This window comes from Anguilla rostrata, chromosome 15 (assembly GCF_018555375.3).
Source record: "Anguilla rostrata isolate EN2019 chromosome 15, ASM1855537v3, whole genome shotgun sequence".
NCBI classification, from domain to species: Eukaryota; Metazoa; Chordata; class Actinopteri; order Anguilliformes; family Anguillidae; genus Anguilla; species Anguilla rostrata.
Genome location: NC_057947.1, coordinates 33,714,529 through 33,731,522, shown reverse-complemented (window position 1 = coordinate 33,731,522; position 16,994 = coordinate 33,714,529). Strand labels below are relative to the sequence as shown.

Sequence of the window (16,994 nt, the reverse complement as noted above, 5' to 3'; positions counted from 1 at the left end):
TAACCCTAAGTCCTAACCATAAAACAGCCTCTTGAACTTGAAAGGTCCCCACTTTGGGTAATTTTCCTCATCTTTCCTTATCCTTGTGGGGACATTTGGTTCTCACAGAGATAGTAATACACGCCCACAGACACTCACACTCAAACACACACACACACACACACACACACACACACACACATGCACATGCTCACTCGCACTCAAACACACACACACACACACACACACACACACACACAGGTGCACGAACTGACAGCAGGAATCACAGTCCCTGTCCGGAGTTAATATCTTTCTTTAAGGCAGTCAGCTCGTCACGGCTAAATTGTTTGCGTAATTCTACAACAGCAGAGTTATACAAGAGAATCTGTGTTAATGATGACCCAGTCGGCGTAGTTGTACATACAGTCTGTACGGAAGTACACAGGAAGTCATGCCAGTAGAGTCCGAAACAGGCAAACAGGAAGTTAGGCCAGAGGAGTCCGAAACAGACAAACAGGGAACAGAGGTGTGTGTGTGTGTGTGTGTGTGTGTGTGTGTAGTGCAACAAACCTGCACACATTCAACAGAATTACTCTAAATAGTTTGTTATTTCAAGCAACTAACGAAATAACAAATTATAAAAAGTGGCCTGTCTTTTTTGTGTCAGTTCACGTCAACTTAGACTCTTTCTTCCTTATTTAGCCACAGACAATGGCTCATATCAGCAGTGTACAGTATGTGGTGTTGGTGTATGCGGCAAGTTGTAATGTTGGAAATTACTGCTGGCAACAAAAACCTCCACACACACACACAGTTCTCCTCTACTGCTTCAAGTGAGCCCATTTTATTAAAAAGGTATTTACATGAAAACATGTTGTCCATGCAGATAATTCTTAACTGCTCAATAAACAGAGTGATAAAAAAATAATTTTGGAAAACTCATAAAATGCAAAAAAACTAATGGATCCTTATTATTGTACATTTCCTTGAAAACAGCTTGTCAATCATGGCATGTAATAAGCACATTCTCTTAATGCAAGGCTTTAAAAAAAAAAATTAAATTATGCATTATATCAATTATGTTGTTTTGCTGACATCTAGTGGACGCACAAAATATTTTGCTTGCATACCACACAAATTTAACAGTGATGTGCATCAAACCCTAATTGAAAGATTTATTAAAGCAGAATGAGGTGTGAGTGAATGAATGTTTCCAGGGTGTATTCCTCCCTCTTGCCAAATGCATGCTGGGATAGGCTCCAGCACCCCCAGCAACCCTGACCAGGTGTAAGTGGGTTAGATAATGGACAGATTTTTTAAAGGTGCTAAGTCAAAAGAACTGAAACCTCTGCTTGTAAAATAAATGTGCTAAAAATACATTTCAGCAATATGGTACATATGGAGAGGTGCTGATGAGCTCAAAGTAGGGGTATTGCCCATCAGGAGAGTATTTTTACATGGCTGTGCTTTGTTTTGTCCATGCGCACATGTTTGCATGTGTGTGTGTAGTGTATGTGTGTGTGTGGATGTGTGTGTGTGTGTGTTTGTGTGTGTGTGCTTGCGCGTGTGTGTGTATGTGTGTGCGTGTGTGTGTGGATGTGTGTGTGTGGGTGTGTGTGTGTGCTTGCGCGTGTGTGTGTATGTGTGTGCGTGTGTGTGTGGATGTGTGTGTGTGGGTGTGTGCATGTGCTTGCGTGTGTGTGTGTGTATGTGTGCGCGTGCGTGTGGGTGTGTGTGTGTGTTTGTGAGTGTGTGAGTGTGTGTGTGTGTGTGTGTGTGTGAGTGAGTGCATGTGCATGTGCGTGTGTGAGTGAGTGCATGTGCATGTGCATGTGCATGTGCTTGCGTGTGTGTGTGCATGTGTGTGCGTGCGTGTAAGTGAGTGCATGTGTGTGTGTGTGTGCTTGTGTGTGCATGTGTGCATGTGCGTGTGCATGTGCATGTGCGTGTGCGTGTGCATGCGCATGTGTGTGCGTGTGCATGCGCATGTGTGTGTGTGTGTGCATGTGCATGTGTGTGTGTGTGCGTAAAGCCGGATTCACTTGCTGCTGGTGAAGTAGCGGGAGTACTCCTTGCTGTACATGGCCTGGTTGTCCACGCGGATGGCGTTCCGCAGGCACTGCCAGAACCAGCGCTGCGCGGCGGGGTTCCGGGGCCAGTCCAGCACGCTGGGGCCGCAGAGGCGCCGGCGCAGCCGCAGGAAGCGCGAGTGCCGCAGCACGGGCTCCAGCAGCAGCAGCACGATCACGTCCTCGTTCTCCTCCAGCAGCCGCTGGTGCGCCAGGTACGCCGCCATGCGGAAGGCGCCGCTGCGCGCGTAGCGCTCGGTCAGCACGAACACCGTCTTGCGGCTGCGCCCGACGCTGCGGCTCAGGTTGTCCAGCACGGGCGTGCCCGGCGTCCAGTCCCGCTCCTCCAGGCAGACGGGGTGCAGCCGGTCGCCCCGCTCCTCCAGCTCCGCCCGCAGGCTGTTCAGCACCCACTCGGAGACGAGGGGGTCCGCGGCGTCGTACGCCACGAAGGCGTCGTAGTCGTTGGCGCCCGACGCCAGCCGGCGGTAGCCCCTCAGCCGGGCCCTCCAGTAGCGCAGGGCGTAGGAGGCGTCCCAGTAGAAGAGGTGCATGGTGACGGCCGACGCCGTGGTGAGGATGACGACGGTGGCGGACAGGAAGTAGAAGAGGAAGGCTACGCTGTCGTCTATGCACTGCGTTATGTCGAAGTCGATCACGCTCTTCCCCCGCCACTGGGGCGGCAGGGCGCAGTTGACCACCTTTGCCAGGCGGGGGATCTTCACGTCCCGGGACATCCGCAGCCACAGGATGAAGTCCAGGGTGTCGCACATGCAGTGGAACGGGTTTCCGCCCAGACGCAGCACCTGGGTGTAGTTCGTCTGCGCGGCCTCGCAGGCGGACCTGTTGACGTGGACCAGCAGGTTGTAGGAGAGGTCGAGCACGCGGACGTTCCCCGCGCCTCTCAGGAAGCCGTCCGGCAGCCGCGCGATTCTGTTGTGACTCAGGTCGAGCGTCTCGAGCGTTTTCGACAAGCCCGAAAGATTCGCGGGCACCTCTGCGATGAGATTGTGGCTCAGGTCTAGAAACTGAAGGTTGGGAAACAACGTCAGATTATGCCATCCAAAATCGTCTATTGAATTGTAGCCTAAACACAGTTTAGTTATGTTTTTTGGTAGGTTTTCCATGATTTTCTGTGGAATATTTTTAATGCCGTTGTGAGATATGTCAAGATATGACAGGTTCAGCAGATATTTGAAAAGATTGTCATAGGAGCCATCATTCACTTTCCATAATATTCCCAGGCGATTGTCGTGGAACTGCAGCTCTGTAAGAGAATTGCTTTTCATAGTCTTACTGGTTAAAGTGAAGATATTATTATTGCTCAGATTGAGCACTTTCAAAGAAGGCAGATTCTCCAAAAAATTGAAATTGTGCGTCACACCAGACACAATGAAATAATGAGGGTTGTAGCTCAGGTCCAGCACCTCCAGTTTTTTTAGCTCAGAGAAGGCTCCGTCGTAGGCCAGGTCTATCTTGTTGTAGGACAGGTCCAGGTACTTCAGGTTCGACAAAGGAAGGAATTCAGTTCCATTCAGAGCTGCTGCAAAGCCATTCCTGGAAAGGTTCAAGCAGGAGATGTTCTCAAAATCCACAAATTGCACTGGGGAGATGAAGAAGATGTTGTTGGAGCTGAGGTCCAGAACTCGACCCGAAGCGAAGCATTCATGCTTCACGAGAGCATGCGTTAGCGAATACCTGTCATCCATTTTGTGTTTCTCGCCAGGTCCTGTCAAGAGAGGGTTCACGTGGGGACCTGGATTAAGACCGACACCCATGCCATTGTCTCCGTATAGCTTCCTGCACCGGTCTTCGTGGGAACTGTTGGTCGTGGGATAGAGTCTGTTTTCCGACAGATATATTAGTTTGACATTTCCAAATTTTTTAAACACAGCGGAATCTGCATGGACGATGAAATTTGTCCCCAAATCCAACACAGTGAGATTTCTTAGGCCTGACAGGGCACTCAAAGTATCATGGCAAATTTCTTTAAACACATAACCCTGTAGATGTATTACCCTAAGAGACACTAATTTAGAAAAATCTGCTGAAAGCTTGCATGTTGAGGGATACTCCTTCAGCGCATAGTTGTAGGACAGGTCAATTAACTCCAGATGCGGTAAATTATCCATAAAGCCACCCGTAGTAATAGGGTCAGATAAAAAGTTAAATGAGAGGCCCAGGATTTTTAGATTTCTCAAACTTGCAAACCAGGATTTTTTTATTATCCTGAGAGAGTTCCCTGCAAGGTTCAGTGTCTCTAGTTTAGTGAGAGAGTGAAAGGCCCGGTCATGAATCTCAATGTTTTCGCAAGGCTCACACGGATAAGGTGAATTGTGACATCGTTGGCAATTTCCCAGGAGCAGGAGAACGTTCAGGTTGGTCAGCCGTCTGAAGTCCTCACTAGTAATCAGCCTTATGCGGTTAAAGCCGAGGTGCAGGGTGTGTAGAGAGCTTGGTAGTTCTTCTGGAACACTACTTAAGTTATTATAGGCCAAGTTCAAATAGTTTAACTCGGTTAAGTTTGAGAAGCTCCGATTTCCAGCATCGTACTCCTTGCCGCAACGGTTCCAGTAATAACAGTTTTTGGACAAGTCCAGTTCATTAATATTCTTAAGCTCAGAGAAGGTTTCTCGGCTGACCGATGTAATTCTGTTGTTACGGAGGTGCAGCACTTTCAGTCCCCGAGGAAGGTTTTCTGGAACATTCTGAAGAACGATACCGCAGAGGTTCAGCTCCTGAAGGTTTGCTAGATGCGAGAACGCCCCATCGGCGATTTGCACCGCACGATTGTCGTTCGCCCAGTTGAGATTGAGACGCGTCAGGTTCCACAGTCCATCGAACGCTTTGGCAGATATGTTTTTGATACGGTTTTCGCCAAGACAAATCTCCGTGGCGTTCCGAGCGATCCACGTAGGCACTTCCCGCAGCCTAAGCCCGTAGCAATCAAATTTGATTGTGGAATTGTAGTCTACGATTTCACAGGGAAATGGATGCTTCCATCCACACCCAACATGTCTGAGCAGGAGACACAGAATCACCCAGTTCCACCAGCAGAGGGCAGTAGCCTGAAAATGCATGAAGTCATTGTCACTGTAGAAAAACACAGCCAGGTTTCAAAATACAGAGGAATGGTTTATTCTTAACTACACCGTGACCAGATTTTATTATGACTTAACTGATCAACTGAATCTCGTTTATTATCTATGGCAAAACCTTTTGTCCATTTCACCTTACGCGTCTACATGGAGCAAATCTATACCACTTGTTCTTACAGAAATAAAGGCTATTCCAAAACACATCCCTACCCATGGAGACAAACAACATTTTTAAAATCTGCCTGTATATGAGACTTATATTTTACATAGTACTGTTAAATTCTTATATATAACCGAGCAGGAAATTATACATTACCATGAAAACGTATTTCCCCCCTTCCTGATTTCCTCCATTAATGTACATTTGTCACACTGAATAGTTTCAGATCTTTAGGCTAAAATGTAATACGAGACAAAGGGGAGCGGAGAAAACACATTTTAAAATTATTTCATTTATTTAATAATAAAAAAGTCACCAAACACCCTTATCACCCATTGTGAAAATGTAATCGCCCCCTTTTAAATTGAATAACTGGTTGCACCACCCTTAGCGGCAATAATTGCAACAAAACGCTTCCTGTAACTTGATATCTCCCGAATAATTTTCTGGTACGGAGCACGATTCATTGTTCCGTCAGCAATGAAAAGTCGTCCAGGTCCCGAGGTAGCAAATAATTTCCACGCCGACACACCACCACCACCATGTTTGACTGCTGGTACATAGTTCTCACTGTGATACGCTGTATTTGCATTATACCAGACATAACTCAGGAGGTAAGAGCGGCTGTCTGGCAGTCGGAGGGTTGCCGGTTCGAGCCCCACCCTGGGCGTGTCGAAGTGTCCCTGAGCAAGACACCGAACCCCTAAATGCTCTGGTGAATGAGAGGTATGAATTGTAAAGCGCTTTGGATAAAAGCTCTAAATAAATGCAGTCCATTTACCAGTTACATAATGGGACCCATGTTGTCCAAAAAAAAGTTGAATATTTGACTAATTTGTCCACAGAGCCTTATCCCAAAAGGCTAGGCGATTATCCAGGGGTTTTGTTTTTGCAACCGTGAGACGAGCATCAATGCTTCTCTTGGTCAGCAGTGGTTTCGTCCGTGTTCCATCGCCCAGTCGTCTAGAGAGGCCTGCAGTTCTTCGAAGGTTCTTCATGGGTTCTCTTGGGACTTCTTGGATGAGTCGTCGTTGCACCCTTGGTATATCAACAGCCTTTTTTCCCCCCTCATCTCTTCTGGAATTTCCTTTGATCGTGGCAGCATAGTGCGCTTGTAGAAACTTTGTGGTTACTCTGACGATTGAATCCAAATGAGGTTTAGATTCAACAGGGCTGACTGCAATCAAGCCTGGCTGTGCTCAGTCAGCAGAATCTAATTATCAAATAAATTTGGTTACTTCATTGAGTAACTAAGTGGGCAATTACTTGTTCACATGGATGATAAGGGTGTTTGATAACTTCTTTTCACTAAATAAGTGAAATTAAAAAAAAAAAAGAAAAGCTTTTTCTGTTTACTCAGTTCCCCTTCGTCTAATATTACATTTATTTTTTCTACAGACCGGAAACCACCCAGTGTGGCAAATATATAATAATAGAGGAAATAGGCAAATACCTTTTTCACGGCACAGTACACACATTCTTTCATTTTTCCACCCCTCATTTTAGAAACGTCTTCGTTAGATAGTCAACATGCAGACTAAGATTCAAAATAAGACTCGCTTAGCGTCATAATGACGTAGCGGATTTTCAGATTTAAACGCCCTCTTCCTGTCACAGGTCTCGAGTCATGATCATGAGCTATCATGAAGAGATGCAGCAAAGCTCTGCGAATTGAAAACCTTAAAAACCGTTAAAAACGGCTAAATATTTGTTTATCAATAAGGTACAAATAGGCCTATGACTTCCCTGACCCCACCATCACCATCACCGCGTAGATACAGCTTTAAAAACTAGAGACTGGGTGTTTGATTTTTCATCGTCATAAGGCAGTGGTGTCAAACTCGTTGCCATGGAGGGCCGTGTGCATGCAGGTTTTCATTCCAGCCTCAGATCTTGATTATATAATTAGTTAAATTATTTGCTGAATTAGGGATGCAGGTTTGTGCACAATGGTGACCCGACGTCTATGGTGACCCGCATTGTCTAAATAAAAATGTTCTTATATTCTGTGCTCCAATGCAGTTAAACGCATATGGCTGAATGAGTAATTGGACTCAATTAAGGCAGCATTCATTGGTTGGAATGAAAACCTGCATACACACGGCCCTCCATGGCAACGAGTTTTACACCACTGTCATAAGGGATTGCATAGTTCTTACGAATGTAAACAAAAAGATAAACCAGAACAGAAAATGTAAACATTGGCATCTAGCAGACACGGTTACCCAGACTGACCTGCGCAGCTTCTTGCATTTTGTGAAACACAGTTTGCGTCCATCGATATAGCTGGACATGTACGGAACCCGTTCAAGTTAACGACCTTGAAAATCAGTACTGCGTTAAATTATTTTGGGTGAAGCTGTTGACAAATCACTTTTACCGTCATTCCATTTAGGGAACAGAGACTCCTTGCTGATTCAGATCAAACTTCCCCATCCTTCATTTACTGTCCTTTGTCGTTTAGGCTACTTCATGTAAACAGACCAAAGCATTCCAGTAATACGAATACAATTATGGTGTGTCACTTTGGTCGTCAGTTTCTCGTTCAGTGGTTTAGGACCACTAATACATTGTCCCCAGTGTATAATGGGGAAAGAAAAACTTGTGTAGTATACGTTACTGTAGGTTCTTTATAAAACTCAAGGATAATTAATAATATTAATCTGGAAGCATTTATGGTGCATAACCATTTTTAAAAAATGCATTCTATAGTCCCTCATAGTGCTGCAGCATGCATCAAAAATATAAAAAATAATATTTTAAAAATTATCATATTTATGAAGTGTGAGAATTAGAGGCCAGGAATAGAACAGAGGTCTGTTTCATTTAATGTGGCTGCGATAAAGTACAATATTGTACAATATACAGACAAAAATAATTCAGGATAATAGGAGTAAACGACTTGGGAAAATGAAGAGAACATTAACGGTGCATTTTACGGAAAGAGAAGAATCCTTAACAGGCTGACTTAATTATTCCTGCAAATCCTTGACCGTCCAAAGACATGCAGGTTAGGTTAATTGGAGAGTCTAAATTGCCCCTAAGGTGTAGGCTACTCCTGCCGTTGCCCTTGACCAAGGCACTGGCCTCGGAACTGGAGTTGGTCCCCGGGCGCCGCACTGTGGCTGCCCACTCCTAATAGGACGGGCTAAATGCAGAGGACGCATTTTACTGTATGTACATGTATATGCACGTGACAAATAAAGCCTTCTTCTTCTTGACAGTAAGCCTCGAAAGATTCTGCTGAACTGAAAGTGCAGCTCAGATGTTTTAGCAACATCAAGCAAGAGAAAGCACAGAATGTGAGGATGTACACTAAGAGAGGAAGGGTATATTTAGATACGTTAGGCGAGCTCAGGTCTGGCTACCGCACTGTAGCCTACAATGGATATAAGTGTTCTGGGGATAGGGCCGAATTGGAAAAGCCGAAGTCTCAAACAGATAGCTTAAAAAGAGATTTCTGAATGCACAGTACTACCTTAATACTGATTCTAATCATTAAGAATAGAGTGATAAAAAGTACTAAAAATTGTAACGGGACCAATTTTTTTTTTACTGTATAATTGTTTCCTCGGTGGAGCCAGAGGACATGCGTAGAAATCTGATAAAATTTAGGGTCAACATAGATTGACCCTCGCCTCGCTTTCAGTGCAGACGAATAGTTTGACCAGGGTGTTCCATGGGCTATTGGAGCCAAAGGTTTACTCTGGTTGCTTTGCATTTTTCATTTTTTATGGCAATAGTTATAACGGTTATGGTTCTTACCTTTTTAAGTCATGGGAACAGCAGTACCCATATAGTTTAGCTTTGAAATTCTTATTGATTGCAAGATTCTGAGCAAAGATCGTCCCAATGGCTAGTTCTCATAAATAAGATTAGCTGTGTATGTTCTGCAACAAGCAACTACAATTATTTAGCTGGTATATTATTTAATTAATGAAACAATTGTACTTACAATAGAATAACCTAAAACTTACAACTATTTAAACTATTTAAATACATAAATAAGAATGTAGTTGATGAAAAACAAAATAATTCCCATTGATGGCAACTTAGATATTTACAAAAATATTGCCAACTTACCATGATATCGCCGATGAAATGCTGTTATTTTTTAATCCCCGGGAGAGCGTGGACTGCATCTGAAACGTCAGAACAGAAACCGCCTGTACGGCCTCCCTGGCCCTCTGAGCCTGTTACTGAGGCGTTAACAGGAAGTAGTCTGCCTGCAGTTGGCTACGCTCATGACATCTTTAGCTGGCTCCGCCAGCACTGGTGTGCGAATTAGAATTTTGAGGCCTGAAAGTTCCTTCCTCATCTAACGAGCTGTTCATCAGATGGAACGCTCAGACCTGAGACGAGTCGCCGCACAGCTGCCACCGAGAGAACTGCCGTTATTGCGGAATGACGTTAAACTTTCCAACCGTACCCTCCTTCATTCTCACACGTTCTGTATGGGGAAGTTACCCTCATTCACTTCCCATTTTTTGAGGGAGAAGATATCGTTTTGTGTGTTCCAGATTTACAATTAATTTATAACAAATCTTTGGACGAAGGGCCTTGTTTTCTAATCTCTGCAAAAGCCAAAAGAGATTTTAAATGCTTGACTTGACTTGAAACCTGCATTGCAGGGAAGTCCCACTGAGGAGCCCTGATTACACATTAAACATTCACAGTGACAGTTTTACAAGCTACAGAGGCAGTGACCTTGATTGCTTTTCCTAGTACAGAAGGGCGTAAATAATACATCAATAGGACTAAAATAAATTGCAAACAAAATGGAAGCAAGTCCAAATTCTGTGTTGCAACAACGCAGTACAAATTAAAACTTAAAAACCATGCAGATAGGAATCTAAATTATTCCGTGGTCTTACGACAACGAGGAATTGTGGTGCTATTTCAGTGTGCCCTCCTGCACATTTTATCACAGGCTTGCACGCAAATGGTAAATAAATTTATATTTCCTAAAAAAAGAGGGGAAGAGATGCTTACCGAGAGGTAAAAAAAGAAAAAAGAAAACCACTTTATTAAATTTAAAAAAAAATTAAATCATGAACATTTTAGACAGTTTTGTTTTTTAAATTTAATTGTACACTGCAATTCCAGTAAAAATTTAATTGCTCAACCAGCATTACATACTGAAGAAGCCAGTGAATCTGCCGTCTCTTCTTATCTAAATAAAACTACATCAAAACTGGAACGTTTACTTGCTACCTATGTTAGCTGACTGGGACTACAGAAAACTATCACTTACATACTGTATATACCAGAAAGCATGTTAGCATTAGGAATAGTGCACAGAGCTAAGTATACATATACATACATATATACATTTTTATTATGCATAGTATAGTCCAGAAATGCCTGTATAATATAAATTATTTTCCTTCTAAAAATGGTCTTTGAAATAAATAATAAATGGGATGTGTTGTGGTGTGAATTAGTGACCTGATTGGGATGATTCATTTTTGTTTGTAAAGTGGTAACCATACTGACAATTACATAAGATGCAAAACATCAGCTCTGTAACCAGGAAGTAATTGAATGTATTCATGGCCAGCCTGACCTAAGAACCAGCAACATAAGTAAAATCACTGTCCCCGACTTAAAGATTTTTTCATACATATTATGAATATTTAGAAAAATAAATTGAACACATAATGTAATATAACATAACAATTGTGCATGTGTGTGTGGGTGAGAGAGAGAAATAGACAGAGAGAGCTTTGAAAAACCATACATATAGTTATATATGTGTCAATGTGTCATTGATTTTCATCCAGTTTTTTTCCTTGATTTTTGCCAAGTCTGGAGAAATGACAACTGTCTATTAAGTAACAGTGCAGCTCTCAACAGTACATATGGATTCTGGAAAATCAGCAGTTGCACGTGCATACTAGGTACAGTACACCTTTTAAGGTAGATTACTGGATGTAAAGCAGTGTTAAAGAATCTCTTGGAAGAGTTTGCTGTACTGCTTGTGACCATCTGTAACCATAGCACTCCTGAGACAGTGCCAGAAGTATGGCTGGGCTTTTGGATTTGATGGCCATTCCAACAAAGATCTCCTATACAGCCTCTTCCTAAGCCGGAGGTACTTGGACCGTTGAGGCACCTTCTCCAGAAAGATCAGGAGAATGACATCGGCCTTCTCGTCCATGAGGCGTTGGTGGGCCAGGTAAAACGCCATCCTGAAGTTCCCGCTGCGGATGTACTTGTTTGTGAGGACGAACACGGTCTTCTTGCTCTGTTGGATGCTCTGGCAGAGGTTGTCGATGGTCGGGCACCCAGGGAGCCAATCACGCTCCTCCAGACAGAGCTGCAAAGGAGGGTCCCCTCGCTCTTCCAGCTGGACCTGGAGCTCCTCCATCACCCAGTCAGACACAGCCCGGTCCTTCTTGTCATATACTATGAAGGCATCGTACGCGGTGGTTTGCGATGACAGTCGGCTGTAGCCCTTGACCTTTGCCAGGCAGAAGTGGTAGATGTACCACACGTCCCAGAGGTACAGGTGGGCAGAGATGGACAAGGTGAGAACCCCAAGGATCGTCGAGGTGAGGAAGACGTACAGAATTATGGACAGAGAGCTGTGCTGGCATGCCTCCACGCTCAGGTAAATGACGCTGGAACCTCTCAGGTCACTAGGATCAGCGCAGGTGACCTCAGTCGCCAGCCTGGGGATGTTCACCGTTGTCCGGTTGATCCACATGACAAACCAAACAGCCTTGCAGGAGCACACGAACTTGTTTCCATGAAGGAGCAGCATATCCAGATGATTGAGAACATCTTCTGGGAAACTAGACTGTTGAATGTACTGGATTTCGTTAAAACTGAGGTCCAGATGTTTCAAACCGTAGGCGTCTCTTAAGAAGTGTGGGGTAAGTTTTGATATTTGGTTATTGTGTAAGACCAGCTTTTTGATGGATCTGGTGCAGTTGGCAAGCTCTCGGGGAACAGTTTGTAACTTGTTCTCGCTTAAGTCCAAGATCTCTAACTCAGAGAGGTACATTAGGTCCCCCCAACTGAAGGTCTTAAACACATTTTTGCTCAGGTACAGCTCGCGGAGGTTCGTAGGGAAACCCTTAATAGCCTGTGAGGGGATGAAGTTGAGGTTGTTGCTGGATATGTCAAGAACAGTCAAGTTGACTAATTTTCTGAAGTAGTTTACATACCTTGTGTCTCCATCCCTCCATAACATGTCCAGCCGGTTGCCTTTGAACTCCAACAAACTAAGAGAACGACTCTCCATCTCCGTGTTTGTTGAGGTGGAAATTTGGTTGAAGTTCATGAACAACTTATCAAGCTTTGGTAAATTATTTGTGAAGTTCAGCATGTGAGTAAGACCCTCAGATACGAAGTAATGTTCATTTTGACTGATGTCGAGAACTGTCAAATTACTCAGTTCCTGGAAAGCGGTGGAATAGAGCAAGTCCAGACGATTATACGAAAAGTCCAGATACTGGAGATTTTTCAAAAATTTGAATTCTGAGCCATTCAGACTTTGGCTCATGGCATTTCCTGAGAGGTTTAGACATCTGAGTTCTGAGAAGTTTAAGAATTTGGGATCGAGGAAGAATATATTGTTCCTGCTGAGGTCCAGCGTTTTCCCAAACTCGATACACTGCTGTTTGATGACTGGCATCGCAGAGCTCGCCTCTTTGTTCTTGTACTTGCAGCTGCGTGCGTATTCATCGTACCTAAAATAGTGAACATCTTCCCCGCCAGAGTACTGAGCAGCGCCAACCATGGGCGTGGCAACTGAGGTTTCCCCCCCAAAAGATTCCTTCGGACGTTCGCCGTCAGAGGGGGAGGATATTTTGTTGTCAGAAAGGTTTATTATTTTAATGTTCTTGAGCTCGGTCAGAATCCTGAGGTTGGTCATCTTTATGAAGTTGGTGCCCAGATCCAAGATTTCGAGGTAACGGAGCTGAATTAATGGGCTGATGTCCTTCTTAGTCAGCTGCTGGAAGACGAACCCTCTGATCCTGAGGACGCGGAGAGAGGTCAAGTAGGAGAAGCTCGGGCTGAGACTTAGCGAAGCAGGGTACCGCTGCAGCTCATAGTTAAATGAAAGGTCCAGCTCCTCCAGGCCTGGTAAATACACTGGGAAGGTGGTGTTGGTTATGTGCCTCGCCAAAAAGTTGCTCGAGAGGTCCAGCACCTGCAGTCCTTCTTTGGCCTGAAACCATTCCGATTTGACCGTCGTGAGAGAGTTGCTGTGGAGGCGCAACGTTTTCAATTTCGTCAGATTCTTAAACGCGGCGGCGTCAACGAACAGCTCGCCGTTCCCGGGACACGGAGTGCAAGGGAAAGGGGCGTTGTAACAACGCGGGCAGTTCCCGCTCAGATCCAGAATCTCCAGCTCGGTCAAATTCCGGAAGTCTTCCGCAGTGATACTCCTAATGTTGTTATTGTAAAGGTACAGTTCTTTGAGGCTGGCCGGTAAGTCATGAGGGACGTGCGACATGTTGTTGGACTTGAGAGACAGGACCGTGAGATTTCGCAGGTCGGAGAACGCGCCCTCCTCGATGTAATAGGAGACGTTGCACGGATTGCGATAGTAACAGTTCTGGCCGAAATAGAGGACCTCTATGTTGGTCAGTTCGGAGAGGTTCTCCCTGAGGATGGTGTGGATGCTGTTCACCTCCAGGCTGAGCAGGGTGAGGCTCGGCGGGAGGCCCCTGGGGATGCTGGAGAGCTGGTTCCCGTCCAGGTACAGCGACTTCAGGTTCCTCAGGTGCCAGAAGCTCCGGTCCTCGATGGTCACGCTCTTGGAGCACACGCGGTCCTTGGGGCCGATCTTGATGGGCACGCAGTTGCAGCGCAGGTCGATCTCCACCAGGCCGTACAGCCCCTGGAAGGAGCCCGTCTTGATTTCCGGTATGTGGTTGATGGTGAGCGTGATGTTGGTGGCGTTGCCCGGGATACCAGGTGGAATTTTTTTCAGGCCCCGCTCGGTGCAGTCCACGACCACCGTGCTCCTGTTGGCGGTCACATCGCAGGGCAGGCTCTTGGGGTACCACACAGCTTCATCACACGAGGAGACACACCACAAGACCAGGGCAACGAGCACCTTGGAGGGAGGCCCAGAGCCTGTCATCTGTGAAGGGGGGGGGGGGATTGGAAACAGGTAGTCATTAAGTCATCGGAGATTAATCTGTAATAACTATTAAAACACTAATGACAAAACTTTAGTCATTATTCATCATCTCTAATCACAAATCACAATTAATCTCTAATGTCGTTAACCAGGTATTCAGACTCAGTAGACACCTGTAACACAGTTTACACCTGTAGAACCCTGTAACACTGTATATTAAAAAAAAAATGTATATGGCTTGTAATCGTCTCACTAAAACCTGAGTTATATCATTTTCTTTACTGTTTAAGATAGGGATCCGAAAGCAGGACTATAAAAAAAGTTAATATAGAACTTTATAATTAACTGCACTTTCCAGTGTTTGTGGATGTTTATATTTGTGGTCCCAGTATATTATACATGGAACTGAACAAGACTGAGAACAGACAAAAGAAAAAATAATAATGTGGGGGTGATAACATGAGCTTACTTCTAGGCTCAAGGAACTCTTAATGCAAGATGACAGTTGCTATTAAATTTTTAAACAAAGCATATTTACATCACATTTTAAGCATTCAGCAGACACTCTGATCCCAAACAAACCACAATTTTTTTTTTTTTTTTTAAACAGCTGGATACTCGGTTAAAAAAAACTCAGTAATTCAGGTAAAGCAGTTTGCTTAAGGGTACAACTGTAATCTCTTCCCTGAACCTATAACCATGGAAAGACAAGGCCAGGTCTCTAACCCTTACACTACACAGCCTATAAGGAGTGTGTCCATATTTTTCCCCAGAATCTTTGAGGGACCACTGTTTCTTTGTTCTGTTCTCTTGGATTTATGATTTTTTTTTTGTTTTCTAATTTATTTTTACTGCAGCAATAATCCTTCACATCTTTACTTATGAACGCTCGACACAGAATCTCTCCCTGAGTAAATTCCACAGGATAAAACACAATCAGTCTGGAACACATAAATGATTACAAATACGTGCAAATTCACAAATCAGTCACTACTCACCCAGAACAGAGAATTTTCACAGTTGATACTCACCATAATCTCGGATTTAAAAAACAAATGTCTTTGAAGAAAAACATCGATTTTAGACAACGGATCTTCACCGCGGTACAGCAGTCTTCCAGAAAAAAAAAAGAGTAATCCTACCAGAGACACGTGTGAGAGAGGTAGACCATGAGAACTTGTGAGTGTCTATACATAGCCTTACTTCCTCATTGGCTCTCAACATTCAGCTACACAAATGCATGCAATTTCCTCCTTAAATATTGTTGGCAGGTAGACAAGCAGTGCAGAGCAGCGACAAGGGAGCATCAGGCACAACACAAGCACAAGAAATAAGTTTTGAAATTTCATACTACACCAATATGTATATATATATATATATATATATTCGCCGTTGGTGTGTGAGTGTGTGAATGTATGGGTGAATGTGAGGCATCAATTGTAAAGCACTTTGGATAGAAGTGCTATATAAATGCAGTCCATTTACCATTTACCATCTCAGAATTCAGACCGTGCGAATGCCAGCTCTCGGGCTGGGTGAATAACCAGCAGGTAGCCATTGTGGTGGTGTGCACCTGCACCTGCTCTGGCTTTCCCTTCCCTTTTTTCGACACATCGGCCCGAATTTCTGACAAAACAAAGTGAACCTCAAGCTGAATCGCCACTTTCCTATTACACTGTGCTTTCACATGCAAACTAGATCATGTAATGTTTTGTGTGTGTGTCTATATATGTATATATATATATATATATACACACACATACATACATATACAGACACACACACACACTATAAACCTCTGTGGCACTGGGTAGGACCCACATTTTTACCACCAGAACTGCCTGAACTCTTCACTTCATGGATCCAGCAAGGTGTTGGAAACATTCCTTCACACCTTCGATCCACGCCAAATCGATTTCGGCTGTACACGCACGCTGAGAACCCCTCGTTCCATCTCATCTTAAAAGGTGCCCTATTGGATCGAGCTCCGTACACACACACACACACACACACGTGTGCGCACCCACGCATACCTGCATGCATGCTCACACACCCCTCACCGAAAGTTGGGTTGTTTTGGTTTCTCAGTAAACGAAAGTGAATCTTTGAGGTGACAGTCTGTGGTTCAGTGGTTCTGCCCCCCCCCCCAGTCATACAGGGACCCAGGGTATCTGCAAGTGCCCCCAGGGACATTTTAAATCCCCTTTGAGCATGTGTGGCTTACGTTGCACTGAACCCACCTTCAGCAGAAAATTAATTAAAATGAATGAATTTATTAAAAAATTAATAACATTTAAAGAAATCACCGGAATTGGCAGAACATTCCAGAAGTTTTGTTGCCACGTAGGAGTGTTCTCAACCACTTCAGACGAGAACCACCGTGAGTTGGAAGACATTTTCGGCCATAATTGTGGAACCCTTCCTGAATCCGACAACAGGTGTTTGACATTTTAAAAGCCCGAGTCACGAGTGGCTGCGGAAGAGAGGATCATGGGTAACTTAAAAAAAAAAATTAAAAAAAATCTATAATTCGGGCGGTGTGCCACATAAAGCAGCGGTGCGGTGATCTGAACTGAAATGGAAATTCA

At 44.2% G+C, this 16,994-nt stretch overlaps 2 protein-coding genes across 2 annotated transcripts; both read right to left on the bottom strand.

The window, feature by feature from the left end:
* Positions 1-793: 793 nt before the first annotated feature.
* LOC135241365 (toll-like receptor 8) lies at positions 794-9,880 on the bottom strand. Its single transcript, XM_064311668.1, has 2 exons — positions 9,390-9,880; positions 794-5,116 (listed from the first exon to the last, which is right to left on the bottom strand). The coding sequence occupies exons 1-2, from the start codon at positions 9,390-9,392 to the stop codon at positions 2,018-2,020; spliced, it is 3,102 nt and encodes a 1,033-aa protein (XP_064167738.1). The 5' UTR covers positions 9,393-9,880; the 3' UTR covers positions 794-2,017.
* Positions 9,881-10,309: 429 nt separating this feature from the next.
* On the bottom strand, positions 10,310-16,137 carry tlr7 (toll-like receptor 7). Its single transcript, XM_064311667.1, has 2 exons — positions 15,438-16,137; positions 10,310-14,406 (listed from the first exon to the last, which is right to left on the bottom strand). Exons 1-2 carry the CDS (start codon positions 15,438-15,440, stop codon positions 11,251-11,253), a joined length of 3,159 nt encoding a protein of 1,052 aa, XP_064167737.1. The 5' UTR covers positions 15,441-16,137; the 3' UTR covers positions 10,310-11,250.
* Between the last annotated feature and the right edge of the window lie 857 nt (positions 16,138-16,994).